This window comes from Larimichthys crocea, chromosome XV (genome assembly GCF_000972845.2).
Source record: "Larimichthys crocea isolate SSNF chromosome XV, L_crocea_2.0, whole genome shotgun sequence".
NCBI classification, from domain to species: Eukaryota; Metazoa; Chordata; class Actinopteri; family Sciaenidae; genus Larimichthys; species Larimichthys crocea.
In genome coordinates this window covers 1,927,587-1,943,744 of record NC_040025.1, presented here as the reverse complement: position 1 = coordinate 1,943,744, position 16,158 = coordinate 1,927,587, and the positions used below count along the sequence as shown (strand labels likewise).

At 40.7% G+C, this 16,158-nt stretch overlaps 2 protein-coding genes across 2 annotated transcripts; one reads left to right on the top strand and one right to left on the bottom strand.

The window, feature by feature from the left end:
* Window positions 1-1,339: 1,339 nt before the first annotated feature.
* On the bottom strand, window positions 1,340-10,550 carry LOC104919521 (microtubule-associated protein futsch). Its single transcript, XM_010731568.3, has 16 exons — window positions 10,235-10,550; window positions 9,383-9,459; window positions 9,184-9,285; window positions 9,011-9,070; window positions 8,857-8,926; window positions 8,016-8,181; window positions 7,782-7,851; window positions 7,483-7,638; window positions 6,706-6,762; window positions 6,466-6,591; window positions 5,377-5,501; window positions 5,108-5,159; window positions 4,951-5,021; window positions 4,676-4,843; window positions 4,223-4,331; window positions 1,340-4,147 (listed from the first exon to the last, which is right to left on the bottom strand). The coding sequence occupies exons 1-16, from the start codon at window positions 10,428-10,430 to the stop codon at window positions 1,481-1,483; spliced, it is 4,272 nt and encodes a 1,423-aa protein (XP_010729870.3). The 5' UTR covers window positions 10,431-10,550; the 3' UTR covers window positions 1,340-1,480.
* Window positions 10,551-11,898: 1,348 nt separating this feature from the next.
* LOC104919501 (succinate dehydrogenase [ubiquinone] iron-sulfur subunit, mitochondrial) lies at window positions 11,899-15,873 on the top strand. The gene is made up of 8 exons (XM_010731539.3): window positions 11,899-12,084; window positions 13,529-13,662; window positions 13,766-13,851; window positions 13,946-14,082; window positions 14,215-14,331; window positions 14,423-14,524; window positions 15,242-15,364; window positions 15,455-15,873. Exons 1-8 carry the CDS (start codon window positions 12,019-12,021, stop codon window positions 15,533-15,535), a joined length of 846 nt encoding a protein of 281 aa, XP_010729841.2. The 5' UTR covers window positions 11,899-12,018; the 3' UTR covers window positions 15,536-15,873.
* The last annotated feature ends 285 nt before the right edge of the window (window positions 15,874-16,158 follow it).

Genomic DNA, 16,158 nt, shown 5'->3' with positions numbered 1-16,158 from the left:
ACACCGTGCTCAACAGCACAGTTCAATTTTCTTTATCCAATTCCCTCTCACTTATCAGGAGCAACCAGCCTATCAGCAGAGGGAACCCTCACCCAGCCCCCCCTCGTCCTCTCTGTCCAGACATTGCTGTTGTGAGGATGAAATGTCTGTTTTATTAAAAGTGCCACTGAAGCACAACAGTGACCTCTGATGTTTGATTGTGTCATTCCAATCATATGAGCGAAGATGAGAACACATTCTTGTAGCGTGAGGTTATTTCAGAGCAGCAAAAACAGACAGATTGTACAGAGAGGTCCTGCTGACAACTTCAGCTTGGTTTATTATAATTCAAATAGAAATTTCAGAAGCACTGACTAACAACACTTCTAAAATGACTAACAATGCCAATGACATCCTGAGGTAACTGAGAACAGTGCTCCGTTATTATCCGGCGGCTTAATACAACATGTTTCAGTGACAGTGAGTATTTTAAAAAATGTTTTCACCTTGGTTGGGTATTCTTAAGTATTAAGTAAATACATGTACTTCACCCTTCATTCACAGTCCCAAATATTAGCTGCCACAGGTGTTCATCACGTCAATTATTCTAAAACTGCAGCTGAAGGGTAATTTCCATCAACAAGTATATTTTAAAGCCATTGTTTAATTTATAAAATATGTGCAAGAATGTTCCAGAGCCTAAGCAGTCTTGTTTAAAGTGTTTGGACTGTCCAACCAGAAGTTTTAAAGCCAAAGATATTAAAATTACACCGATATAGTAAAACTGAGAAATCCTCATATATGAAAAGGTAGAGGCTATGAATGTCTAGTCATTTATTCTTGAAAATTTGCTTCAACCGTTTACATCAACTAACTACCTACGTTTTGTTGATTAATTTAGCTGTCAAGTAACTGATTAGCTGATGGATCATTTGCTGCGTCAATGTTATTTTTAAGTGCGAGAAAGGTCAAACACCTACTTGGTTCTAAAGTTCTAAAGTGTTTTTGTTAAACATTTGAATGGTTATCAACAATAGACAAAACTGATCTCCTTATTGGGACAGCAAAGTTACTGTAGACCAAGTACCACACACACACATAAAAAGTATGGTCTGACAGTCACTCTATGAAAGATGAATATTTGTCAAGGACAGGTCTCAACTGCACCAGCAGTCTTGCAAAGAAGCACCAGGTGAAAAAAAAAAACTCTGAATGAACATTTTGCAAACATGTAATTTGCCAGAATCTGAAAGAAAAAAACATCCCTTTAGGAGGACACAAAATGTCAGACAGACACAGAATTTGAAAATGGCAATGACAACCAGAAAAGAGAAAAGAAAAAAAGGAGAATGCAATAGTCTGACAATGCCAGTGATTCACCAATCCTTTTATTCAGACTCCTGCAAAACTACAGTTACTGAGTTAATGTTTCAGACTTAAGGCTCAAGTAAAAATTACATCTCTTCATTCACAATAGCATTTCATCAAAGATTCCAAGTGGTCATTTTGTGGGACTAGACTTGGCTGGTGGTTTGTCATCATCTCTGGTCTGTTTGTTTGAAAGAGGTTTCTCAGCCTTACTAGGTTCTGGATCTTCAGTGCTGGAAGTCTGAGAAGCAGCGGACTCCTCTGTGGTTGGAATCTCAAGTTTCTCAGACTGTTCTGACCCAACAATCTCTGTATCAACCTTGGTTTCTAGGTTGGGGACAGCTGCTGAGGTTGTGTCATCTGTGAACTCAGTTACTACTACCTCCTCTGCAGCCTTTATTGTTTCAGCTTCAGCCTCCTTAGCACCAACTTCAGTAGCCTCTGGCAGTTTCACATCTTCTGAGGCCACAGGATCAGCTGCCTTGGTTTGTAAGATTTCTACTTCCTTGGAAACCTCTGTTGGAGTGACTTCAGCTTCCTTGGTACCAGTCTCTGTAGTTAAAGGGTCTTTCACAATCTCTGCCTCCAAGGTAAACTCAATGTCAGTAGTCTGAGGCTCCTTAGGTTCCTCTGAAGTTGTGGCTTCAGTTTCAATGACAAACTCTGTTGGGATGGCTTCAGCTTCCTTGGCACCAGTCCCAGTCGTTGCAGGTTCGACATCCTGAACCACCTCTGAAGCAATACTCTTGGACTCCTTGACCACATCAGTCATTACCACTTCAATCTCTTTACTAACCTCTGATGTTTGAGACTCAGTTTCCACTACAGCTTCATTTACATCCTTGACAACATCACTTTCCATTGCTTCAGTCTCCTTGGTCGTTAGGACTTCAGTTTCCTTCGAAATCTCTTCTAGGGTGAGTTCCACTTCCTTGGCAGCAATCTCTGTAGCCAAGATCTGAGCCTCTTCGGTTTCCACTACAACCTCAGTTGTGTCTTTGACAACATCCCTTTCCGTCACTTCAGCCTCCTTGCTTGTTAGGCTTTCTGCTTCCTTGACCAGAATCTCTGTAGATGATGGGTCTTTCACAATCTCTGTAGCCAGAGCCTGAGCCTCTGTGGTAAATTCAGAGGTGGTAATTTGAACTTTCTTGGGTTCCCCTGAAATGGTGGCCTCAGTTTCAACAGCAACCTCTGTTGGGATGGCTTCAGCTTCCTTAGTAGCTGTCTCAGTCATTGCAGGTTCGACCTCTTTAAAGACCTCTGTAGCAATACTCTCTGACTCCTTGACCACATCTGTTACTACCACTTCAACCTCTTTAGCAACCTCTGATGTTTGAGACTCAGTTTCCACTGCAACCTCATTTGTGTCCTTGACAATAACACTTTCCATCATTTCAGCCTCCTTGGTTGTTAGGACCTCTGCATCCTTCAAAACCTCTGCTGGAGTGACTTCAGCTTCCCTGACAGGAATCTCTGTAGATAAAGGATCTTTCACAATTTCTGTAGCTAGGGTCTGATCCTCAGAGGTAAACTCAATGGCAGTAGTATGAGGCTTCTTGGGTTCCTCCGAAGCTGTGGCCTCAGTTTCTACGGCAAACTCTGTTGGGATGGCTTCAGCTTCCATGGTAGTGATCTCAGTCACTGCAGGTTCGACCTCTTTAACAACCTCTATAGCAATACTCTCAGACTTCTTGACCAACTCTGTCATTACCATTTCAACCGCTGATGTTTGAGACTCAGTTTCAACCATAACCTCATTTGCATCCTTGACAACATCACTTTCCACCGCTTCAACCTCCTTGACTACTACTGCCTCAATTTCCTTAGTGATGGTTGCTACAGTATCAGCCACCATGGCCACGTCAGTTGCTATTACTTCAACTTCTTTTACAATGTTTGTCAAGGACTCAGTCGCTTGAGCTACATTGTGTACAATTTCCTCTGCAACCTTTGCAGCATCAGTTGCAACTTCCTCGAAAGCCTTAGTGGCTCCAGTTTCTACACTATCAACAGACGTGGCTGCTGACTCAGATTCCTGGACAACCATCTCCTGGGACAGTCCGACTACTGTAGCCTCTGGCTCCTGGACAGCATTACAGACAACAGCATCTAATTTATTCTCCTGAGCAATAGCAGAGATTGTTGTTTCCAAGGGTGCTACAACATCCTTGTCCTCCTTGACTACGTCTGTGGCCTCAGTCTCTTGCACAGCTACATCAGTAGTCTCAGCAACAGTTTCTTGGACAATGGAAGCTGGTATACCCTCAGCCTCTTTAAGATCAGTGACTATTTCCTTCACCTCAGCAACCATAGTCTCTGTAGCTACAGCTGTGCCAAAAACCTCCTCAGTCAGGTCCTTAATGGACTCAACCTCCTGCACCAACGGGACAGCGGTAGCTGTCTCAACAATGGTTTCCTCTGTTCCTACAGCTGTCCCAGCAGCAACTTCACTTTCTTTAACCAAAGTGGTTGCCTCTTTGAGGATAACCTCTGCCTCTACTTCTGAAGGTAAAATGGCTGCTTCTGTCTGGGCAGAGTTGCTCTCAACCTCAAGGAGTGGAAGGATTTGTTGTATAGTGGGGGATGTATCTTCAGTTTGTCCAATTGAAGCAGTATCCTGAGCTGTGATTCCCGCAGGCATTTCCTTTGGGAGGAGTACACCGACCTTGCCAACCCCCACACCTGCTTCCATCAGCAGCCAGTCCATTTTCTGTGCATGCTGCTTGATGGCGTCATCAACTCTTGAGTCAATCATTGCTTCGGTCAAAACTCCATCTTCAGAAGAGTATGCGGCAGCCTTCAATGGAAACACATTTATATAAAAAGGTTTACTTTAGATTTATATTTTGTGTCAACAGGCTTTTCTACTTACCTGCCAGGCAACACCAAGTTTGGAGATTTCACGACCAGACATGCCTTCTGCTCTCTCTGCAATGTCTGAACACTTCTGGCCATAGTCGAACTGAGACAACTTTAATCTCCTGTTTAGTTAAAGCACAAGAGGTTTGTACAGTAAATGAGCCTTTAACTTTAGTATATTTCATATCATCGATCATTCGTACATTTATTGGTGTAACTGACCAATGCACTGTGCAACGGCCTCTGTACTACACCTCCAAAGGACTTAAACACCATTTCATGAAAGCAATAAGTAAAGAGTCAGACGTTACTTTGGTTTCAGGACTGAATACATTATCTACACCATTATGCAACTTGAGCTAGCAAGGCGAACTCTAGGGACCAATACCTTCCTTTGCGGTACTAAATCAACTCTGCTCTGGAGCAACAACAGTAGCCGTTATTGAAATACAATAAATGTACTCACTGTCTCCCTGTAGTTGCAGGTCCCAGCACAAATTTGTCAAAATACAGGCGCACCAATCTTTCTCTTTCCTCCAGACTTGGTAAGGCGAAGTTTACAATCTCATCAATGCGGTCATTAATGGCCCAGTCGAACTGTTCTGGCTGGTTACTAGCAAGCACCAACATGAACCTGAGGAGAGAAAATGAAACTACTTAGACTCAGCCAGTGACCTTTTCAGTCACGGAAATGACCTTTTCATACCCGGCCATGCACAGTGAATAATGTAAGATACCAACTTGTTGCTCTGCTCCCCAGTGCGGTATAAGAATGCGTTGAGGGTGGCTCTGAGGTCCTCACTGATTTTCTCCTGAGATGTAAAAATCATGACTCATGAATATAAGATTAAAACACAGGGCAGTATCACCATGCATATGGCACTGCAGCTGAACTCACTGTGGAACGCTTACGCAGGAAGGCATCAGCTTCATCCACGAATAGCAAGAGGCTGCAGAGAACATCAAAGAGAATGAGCTTAAAACTGCCATCTTCTTAAAGGCCTTTAATGTAATTAGCCAGAAGAATAACTCTCAAGCTCTGCATATATAACACAACATTCAGTCTACACTATTGAGCTTTCAGTTTCTAGAGTCTATATTTAACAGCTGATAGGCATCTTAGTACTAATTCACTGAGTGTTAATGGAGCAAATAAAGGTGCCCTACCCTCTACCACTGGTGCTGGCCCAGTCAAACACCTTGTGCATGGCAGTGACTCCATCTCGCCCCATGGGTGCTATGTCCCCACCTGTCATTATGGCATAGTCCATCCCTGAATGGAGAGCCAGTTTCTGAAAGGAAATGTAAACAGCTTTGCTCAAAAAGGAACAGAAAGGTAAAAATAGAAATACCATCTATCTACATATAGACAAGCTAAATATATAGAAAAAAAATAATGCCTTACAAGTGAACTGCAACTTTAATGAAATGTATCAAAAAATGTAAACCTTGTCATATACATAAATATTTTAAAGTGATATATGTAAGATCTATAAGTATGTGGTGCATAATCCAGTTGTGATATTTTCTGTGTCCATCCATCACTGCTCATACTAACCATCCAGGTATTTTTCTATGGATTCAAAAAATATATAATGCATTACATCACATGGGCAGGGATTTTTGCCAAGAAAGAAAAGACCAGACCCTGAGTGTTAGGCCAAAAATGAAATGACTTTAATGAACTGGCTATAACAGGTTAGGCCATACTGTAGTATTTAAATCAGCAGTAAAAAAGTCACTGCACTCACCTTCAACTATGTACTAAAGCCAAAATGTATATAAAAAATGAAATGATCCAAACAAATAGTTTCAATACATAGTTTTCATTAAATGATCATGGGCCTATTTCTTATTACATTTTGAATGCTACAAAAAAGGTACCTACTAATTTTCCTTTTATTTAACCTTGTTGCAATTTTCAATTAATCATATAATACAATAGAAAATATGTACGTCTGAGCCTGGGGTTTGTTTTGAGCACTCAACTGTACCTCTGTGGCTCTCATCCATAGACTCTCCGTAATGTTTGACATTCTTGTTGCGTAGGTGGTAAAAGAGGTTATGTTGGTGTTTGAGTTTGTTGTGGGGACTAGTCTGCAGCATAATTTGCAATGTATGGTTTTCCGGTCCTTCTCCTGTTCAGAATGACCCCATTGAGTGTCATGTTCACTCTCCTCCATGTTTGTTTATGTTGCCTTCATGCAAATTTTCTGCCTACATCTGTGCCATGCAGAAGAGTGTGATTTGTCCTACCTTTGCGAAGAGTGTCTTTCCGGTTCCAGGGGGTCCATACATGAGGATGTTTCTGTACAAACCTCTATTCTGCCTGGTGTTACAAGTGGCGATGGCAATGTCCCTAACTCGTTCCTCCAAAGCAGCCTGTGGGCTCCACAGCACACAAACAATATTCAGCATTTTTTGACATAAAACTAGTACACAAATGTCGAATTCAGATATCAATATGACAAAGACCACGAGTAGTAAATTACTCACGCTGAGCACCACTCCCTCTAAGGCATCCTGCGGTCTGCTTCTTAGACGTTTGGTTGTCTAAAAAAATGAGGAAAACACAGCTTGTCACAGGAATGATGTCTGAAACCCAAGGGCTCCAGTAATTTCTATTCTTCTAGTATCTAGTCATATACAGAAGTGCTACATTTTAACACTTTATCAAATTCAAATGTTCAGCTTCTTTTCTATTATACAGATTTTCGGGTAAAATAACCAGAGGCATCCTGAAAATAACTACTAGAAACAGCCCACAATCGCCTCACCCATGTTATTTTGGTGTCTGAGAAATAAAATGATTTATACACTTTATTGCTATAACTTATAGCATCTTTGAAGTTTTTACTATTTTCATGACATGTTGTGAAAAATTATCCCCAAATTCAGTCCATTTGGCAGGATTAGCTGGATGTGCTGCAAACAATACATGAATAAATAAATCCATTTCAACAATTTCTTGTATGAAAATAAATTTGTTGCGCTGCCAGCTGTTGCGGGCTGAAAACCTAGATTACAACAAGAGTCTAGAGTCTAGACATTTCGCTGATATTTAGGAAGAGTGGTTCTTAAAAACAACAAAATAATCCCTATTAAGAATGCATTTATTTACATCTAAGGCTGCCTCATGAAAATATATTATTCCCACACACACTCATCCCACATGAATCTCACTCTTTTGTGGACATGTAGGATGGATTATATCAGCAGGCCACCAACCACACAATAATTAGTAAAATCATGAAAATTAGGATGAACTTTAACCTTGATTGGGTGTTTGATGGCCTCTGCAACAGTTAACCTGGAGGTCTCTCGGACCAGTGAGGGTTTGCCCAGACGAGACTCGATGTAACGTCCGGCCACTGCAGTAGCGTTTCTAGCGGAATACACACCTGCGGCCAAAAGGGTCAATCCAGCTACCTGTGATAAGAAAAAAAAGCAAACACATCAATCACACTCTAAGGCATGTCATATATGAAGTCCGCTGCCTCCCATAATCCTCTGCAATTCTCCAAAGTGTGTTCAAAGTGTGACAAACCATGACAAGTCTGTCATGGATTTACCGTGGCTGTGAGTTTGTCCCAGTCCGAGATGAAGGCTCTGAATCCCTCCCCAAACACCGCTCCTGCCGTCCTGTCAGGAACAAAACACAATTATCGCACTGACTGCCGCCACTGTGGCAGCACACGCTGCCGCCCTCTGGGACTTTAGTTTAACACCTACTTACAGCTGAGAGAGATACTGGAAGATAAGATGCCAGTTACTCTGAGGATTAAGGAAAGTCATTTTGCCCTCACTTTATAGATTCAAGGACAGTTTGTCTGTGTTCAGCAGCTTTCAGGCGGATCTGTTCCCTGATCAGGTCTGCGTTCTCCCGCTCCACCTGGGCACGGGCTTTGGCCTCCGCTTCAATGCGAAGCAGGTCATTCTTGTGTCTCAGGTCCATTTCATGTTCAACAGTAGCTGGGAGGTAAAGAAGAAGCAGATGTTAATACAAACATGTTTAAGACTAAATTAAAACAGCATCAACATCTTGATATATGGAATACTAATGATAATAATAATTTCACTACCTCAACATGGTGTTATACTGTAGTTGTTCTTCTATTTATTGTATATACTTGTTTTTTAAATTTAAATTTGCCTTTACTTTTTACATTTCTATCTATCTATCTTTTATATTTTATATTCTACCATATATAGTATATATCTAGTTATTTTATTTTTTTATATATATTTTATATTTGATATCAGGCTGCTCCGGGACCAGGGGAAACCAATTTCGTTTCATCCCATGTTTTTACATGTGCTGAAATGACAATAAAACTCCTTGAATCCTTGATTCCTTGAATCCTAATGTTAATATTGTGTAAGTGCCTTGAAGCTTTCTTTCAACGCAGAGTGTGGGGCCTTAGAGAGCCACAAATCTCACAATGAGCCACGTGATCGCTGAGTCATGTGTAATATTCAACCATCTTATTGACCCCTGCAGATATATTATGGTCATTATTTGCTGTGGAGCAGAACAGACCCTACTTATTGCATGTTTAAGATGAATAATAAAGGAGTTTTTACATGGTATTATGAGCAGGTGATTAATGTGTAAATGCAATGGCTGCATTTGATTTTATCTTCTACCTTTTCTCATGGCCTCTTGCTTCATAACCGATTCCTCTTGTTTGCGAAGGTTCTCCTCATTGAGGAATTTCTGTGGATAAAAACAAAGTATATGATGAACACCTTATTCAGGTGTGCAGGTATTTATTACAAGTCTACATTTAAAAACATTTACCTGTTGCCGGAGCTGATCATCATACCTCTGTCTGGCAAGTTTGTCTTGATATTGTGCCCTCTAGAGGTAATACAGAATATAATTTATGACACTCGCAGCTAAAATACATAACTCATTGTGAGAATAATGAGTACAGTGAGAATAGCACGATGTGTGCAGTGTTGAACTCATACTGCCTGGTTTTGCTTTGTCTCCTCTGCAAGTGTTTTCCGCCTCTCCTCACCCTGGAGCTGGATCTGCTCACCTTTCAGCTGCTCCAAACCCGCCTCATATTCCTGTGGGGGAGTTTGGTTTGTGTTACAAACATCAGAGTTTAGCAGTTGCCTCCTCTGAGCACAGATCACATAAACACATCAGGGCATCGGCACCTACTTTCACTTTACTCTGATGCTCCAGCTGTGTCGTCTGCTCCTGCATACGAGCCAGATCCAGAGCTTCTTTGGCATGTCCTGTTAAAAATGAATGAGAAAAAAACAGTGAGTGATGCGCTTTAAATTTTAAACACCAGGACGATTATAGTTACACTTTGGGGTTTTTGGGCATATTAATAGCCACCAGAAGATGATGTGGAGCTGAGGCTACAGTACTTGTCAGTGTGTTTGCAGAGAGCACAGCAGAAATGAATGGGTAAAAATATCTCCCATACAGTGAAGAGCAGGAAGCATGTTCATTTTGACATGAAGGGAATGATGTGTGACAGGTGAAGGGCACAGTTTGCTGGGACACTTTGTTCCCTCTTTGCTCGCTGACACGCCCACCAAAACTCTGCAACTCTGCTGCAGACTTGTGCGTGGAGATCATACAGGCTTGTGCACATGAAGTATGCAGCCATGTAAGTAATTGAGTAGCCTGAGAGAGAGAGATAACTGCAGGCCAAACTCCATTCAAATGGCACAAACTTCGGAACATATTGTAATAGGGTAAAAATTGTTTCATAACGTGCAGCCTAGACACATGTATGCCGAACACAAGCGAGTTTAACAGCTGATAAAACATGTTGTTCAAAGTGTGTCAAAGTGAGACACTTGCATTTAATCTTAATATTTTGCATGAAATTAGACATGAGGGGCTCTCATCCGAAAAGTACATAACGTACAAGAGTTTGACAAATGTAGTAGAGAAATATTCGACTTGGAAAATAGTGCAGAAATACTCAAATAAAACAAGGATTTTGGTTAAATTGTGGTGAAATAAATGATAATAAAGTAAATAAAAAGTACGCACGTGATTTGTCGAGTTCCCTTGCAGCTCTCGCAGCTCTCTCCAGCCCAGTCGGGTCAAAGTTACTCCACTTATCCACTTGTTTGTCTCCCCCTGAACCCCCCGGTGCTCTCCCACCACCTTCAGCAGGAGCAGCCGGTGTCTGCTCCTCCACCGGCGGCGACCCGGAGCCCTTCCACCAGCCGAAGAGCCACGACATGCTGCCTGCTTCAAATGTGTCCGAGCAACAGGCTGCGCTGGAAGTTTCAGAGGCTTCACGGTTGTAGTCTAAAACTCATGCTGGTTGAACCACACAGTCAAGTACACCCAAAAAGTGACAAACTTCCGGTCAAGACTTTCAAAATAACAACATTTATTTACCACAGGTGTTTTCTACGCGGAAATGTGAGTTTTAGCCTGTGTTTGGTTGTTGAGTGGAAGATATCTAATAGTTATTATTTCAGCTGACATCTGAATGTTTTTGAATGCTTTTATTTTGAAAATCTGAGAACATTAAATCACTGTAAGCTGCATCGAATACTGTCCAATACATTTATGCTTTAGTCATGTATTCTCATTATGAAGTCCAGTGGGTACTTTAGTTTATGTGTGTGGCTGACAGTTTTACAACCCAGAATGCACATAAATAACAGAAGACAACATTTTACCTCATGAGAATGGGGATATAACATGTTTGGGCAGCCCTATAGGCTGCGTACTCTCGTATCACAGATGAAGGGTACATTTTATGTCTAATCCGGAGAGTGACTGTTGAATTTGATTGACCATATGGACAAAGATCATTGAATAAATTCAAATCTGCATACGCTTTTCCCTTGACCTTCAAGTTCATTACCATCAGAATAGGTTATTGTGTACGTCCCACTGATGTCATGCATATTAAATAAGGACAGACTGGCAGTTGTTACATCAATACAGTATACATACATAAAAGACATATTATAACCACACAGAGTGTGTCTCCTAACTCTTGTATTGGCCTTTATTAAGACAATATACAGGAAGAAGTCAATCAAAAGTGATTGTTGGTATTATTTAAGACAAGACTTTAGTGATTCCTCTGCAGACAATCAGTATATACTGTATATAGAAGTGAATGAGTCAAGGACATACTGGGTAACAATGCATGCTATGTATGACCCAACATTTATGGAAGTATTGACTAAAATATATATATATATAAATTAAGAAGAAATGAACAAGACAGTATGTACAAAAAAGGTTGAAAATTCAACATATTATCAAATAAAAAGAGTTATATTGGAAAAGCAAAATTATAATCAGTATATACACAACCAGGTTAAAATGAATGGCACATAATTATCAGTAGTGCAGCACTGTGTGTGTTCAGTCATGGATACATGCAGTAGTATGTAACTGACCCTCAGCAATGAGAGTTGTGAAAGAGGCTGTTGCCTTCATGTGCTGTCGGATAAACAAAACATTCATGTCATTCAATGACTTTGGGTCCATTTAAATGATTTTTGCTTTTAATTATACAAACAAGACTGGTGCCATGTTCACGATCGATGTTTATTTTATTCCCAGTCATCTGAGAGTCATCAGAGTGCTAGTTTGCGGTCCTGGCTGCTTGTTGAAAGAGCTGTGCGGGAGTACCTGAAGGCGTCATCCATGACGCACTCCGGCGTGCCTTTACGTCACGCGAAAGCCGACACAGTGCGGATTTGAGGCTCACGCACAGATCCAGGCTGGGTAGGTTAGACAACAGTGAGCAGTCCTGTCTGTCCTGCAGTGAAGTTATTCAACAGACACGTCCAGTCAGAAAGATGTCGGCGGTTTGTGTCGCTGTGAGTCGAAATGTTTTGGCTTTCAGGAACTCCGGCATGATGGTGGTAGGTACACAACAGTAGTTGCCAGCACTTGAACAGACGTGCCTCATGGGTCACTTCTAGAAAGGTGTATGTCAACAATGGGGTGTTTGTGTTGACCTATAGCATAGCGCAGTATCATTTGTGTGTATTATAAAGTATGGGTTTAAGTGTTTGACACTAGTCATTAAACGGGCTGTAACCCTGCTCCCAGGTTACTGTGTGTAAATGTGGCAGTATATAGTCTATAGTCTGTGGTATCACTATCTGCTACACTTTTTAAAGAGTGAATGACTATACTAGAAATTCATATGAATACGTTTCATCATTATTATACTATAATAAATGATTAGTAAACATATCAGTCAGACAGAGTTGGGTTGTTGTGCAACTCCTCCCCCTTACATATAAAGATTTATGAATGAATGTAAAGGTTTGTTAGCAGCTAGACTACACAGATACATGTGTATTTCTCATCAATATATCGAGATTTGTGAGTTATTGTGCTTTATTTCATGTTTAATTGCCTTTTAAAGAGTCGGTTAAGTAACAGGCGACTGCACAATGATGTAACACTTTCGTGTCAGTTCATCCAGTTTTCCACCAGAGGGAGACCCCAGACCTTCATATGAAGAATGGAGTCACCTGTTATCTGTATGACCTGTAACTGGATGAATCATCATACAGTTTAATATTCATCTCTAACTCAAGAGTGTCTCAAAACTGGATTTTTGCATTTCACAGTATCTACAATTAGTTTTATAATATTCACGATATGCTCTGTAAAGGCTTTACTGGAATCATTTTCATTATTTTGGATGCTTTGACCTTCATTTTTGTTGTATTTTGTCTTTGTATAGAGACAAGTACAGAGCATAAAACCAATAGTATACACCAGCGTAACTAACCTGCGATGCCTGACCCTAGATGGGCCTTTAAAATGCATAAAAATGAATAACGCATAAGAGACCGTACAAAACACAAACACCAAAATAAGTGTACACATTAAAAATGCAAAACTCAGAACTGAACAAGAAAATACAGACATAACAATACAAGACACAAGCGTATAAAATAAACCACCAAACCACCCGATCATTCTTGACTCATAACATTCAAAGACCTTTGCTGAGTTTGCCACATCACTGTAAATTACAAACTTATAACTCTTTCAGACTCATACAGTGTAAACAAAATGCCGTTACTGTTTTTGTATTAGTATTAGTAGTATCCTCGGGTGTTACAGGATAGAATTACCAAGTGTTTCCTATTTTAGCCTTGCTTGATATAACCAGCAGCTAGGTCACATTTTTTTCTTGCTATTATTGCTCCCCTCTCCTTCCTGAAATAAAGTTCTTTAGTGGAAGGCATAAAAAAGAGAATATCTAATATGAAATGTGTAGAACCTCCATTTGATACTTGTCTCATTCATATATGCTGCCTCTCTCGCTTATTATCTGTGATGCAGATGGTGCGGTACGCTCAGACTGCTGCCGCTATAGCTCCTGAACCTAGAATCAAGAAGTTCCAGATTTACCGCTGGGACCCCGACACATCCGGAGACAAACCACGAATGCAGACATATGATATTGATCTCAACACGTAAGTCATGTCCAGGTCCATGAATGGAGTTTCAATGTGTATTTTTCTTTTTACATGACCGTAATCAGTGTCATAATCTATTGACATGTTCCTGTTAATGTAGCTGTGGTCCAATGGTTCTGGATGCCCTCATTAAGATCAAAAACGAGATTGACCCCACACTAACATTCAGACGCTCCTGCCGCGAGGGTAAGAAATAAACAAGTGAATTGCACATAATAATGTGAACAATTTTACAACAGCTCTGTGATTTCAGTGACCCTGTGATTGTATATTTCTTCAGGTATCTGCGGCTCATGTGCCATGAACATAAATGGAGGCAACACACTGGCGTGTCTGAACAAAATTGACACCAACACAAGCAAAGTAACCAAAATCTACCCGCTTCCACACATGTATGTGGTCAAAGATCTGGTGCCTGTAAGTACTGCAAGTGAAGACGTCAGCAATCTACAGTAGATGTTTATGAACACTAGAGCATGGTGTCGATTGAAATGTTGGTTGTTGTGAGTTGGTTCTTATGGGAGTTCCCGCTTGTATGATTCCCACCAGGATATGAGCAACTTCTATGCACAGTACAAATCCATCGAGCCCTACCTGAAAAAGAAGGATGAAACTCAAGAAGGGAAGGAGCAGTATTTCCAGTCGGTCGAGGACAGACAAAAGCTGGTAAATGAACCAACTACGTACTGTAAGAAAATATCAACCTCCCACGAATTCTGAGGCACATCAGAATAAGCGTTTCTTCTTAACCCAACAGGACGGCCTGTATGAGTGCATCCTGTGTGCTTGCTGCAGCACCAGCTGTCCCAGCTACTGGTGGAATGGAGACAAATACCTTGGACCTGCTGTCCTAATGCAGGTGGGAAAAGACACTATCAACTATTTTAATCATATTTGTTTACGTGACGCATGTTTAAACAATTTAGATATTAAATGTGGTAACAAGAATGAAACACCAGAGCCACACTGAAGGCATTGTGAGGCTTTAATGAGCAGCAGTACGGACCGGAAAACCAAAAGAAATGCAGGAAGAAATGGGAAGGAAGTTTGGCCATTAGTGAGGCAAACTGAGGAAGTGTAGTGGTGTCCGAGTGAAGGCCATGTTGTTAATATTTAATCAGATTATCCTCTGGTCACACTGGGGTCCATGTGCTGTTATCAGCCTCAGCTGTACTATATCAGTGCTAACGTTAGAGATATGTTTACATCAACTACTGGATGTTACCATGCAGATGTTGGATACATTCAGCATTTTTCCAGCTGAGGTTGTACTTTAGGGAGCGAGGTGCCTCGTCATGAACTGACATGACACTTTTAAAACTCATGATGCAGATTCGGTGATGAGTTGAAGAGGAAGCATGTCATGAACTAGACATGTGGGAAATCTGACTTGGCAGCGTCGAGATCTTCAGAAGGGAATAAGTGCCAAATTTTATGGCTGTCCATTCAATAGTTGTTAAGATATTCCACTCTGGATCAACTTTTTTAATGGATTTACCAACATCTCCCAAGATCCAATATTAAAAATTAATAAATGGAGCAAATGACAGATGACAACTGTGTTATTATCCCACAGGCATACCGGTGGATGATTGACTCCCGTGATGAATTTACTGAGGAACGTCTGGCTAAACTTCAGGACCCCTTCTCTCTCTACCGCTGCCACACTATCATGAACTGCACCAAGACTTGCCCCAAGGTACTTTAAGAAAGAAAACACACACCCACACACTGTCATAGTTAATAGACTTTTAGTTTCTTACTGTCTGTTTGACTCATGTCTCTGCAGGGACTAAATCCAGCAAAGGCCATTGCAGAGATCAAGAAAATGATGGCGACTTACAAAGAGAAGAAAGCAGCAGCTTCATGAGCGATAAACAATCCACCTGACTCAAGATCCACAAACCTTGAACTAAGTTAAGCAGCAGCAGCAGAAGAAGAAGAAGAAGAGCCAGGCTGGAACTTTTGTCTGCATCTGCATCTTTTATGAGTGGGAGAGATGTGAGTGAGTGTGATTATCATGGAGCAGAAGACAGGAAAGTGTTAAGGGAAGCAAAATACTTTGAATGATGCAACATGTTGGACTACGTTTTTGCCGTGTCTGCACAGTAAAAACATGAAGTTTGTTGTATTTACTCTTTGGAAAAGCTCATGGAATTGTATTTGGACTGTAAATATTTAAATATGTGTTCATTAAAGATGTACAGAGCTCATTATTCAAGTCAAATGTATGTTTTTGGATTAGGAGATTAGTAGAACAACAAATTAGCCTTTTGATGGCTGCTTTTACAACAACCAAAACAGCATCTAACTAGGCATTTTTAATTACCCAAAAGGCTCCACACAAAATAAATATCATACTAAAACAATATACTTTTGTGTAACATTTCTACATATGATACCAACTTTGGTACTTTGTTGTAACAACAATGTATCTCAGTGTTGAAGAACAGACCTTTTTTTACAGCAGACATTTTGACTTGTCGCTGTAGG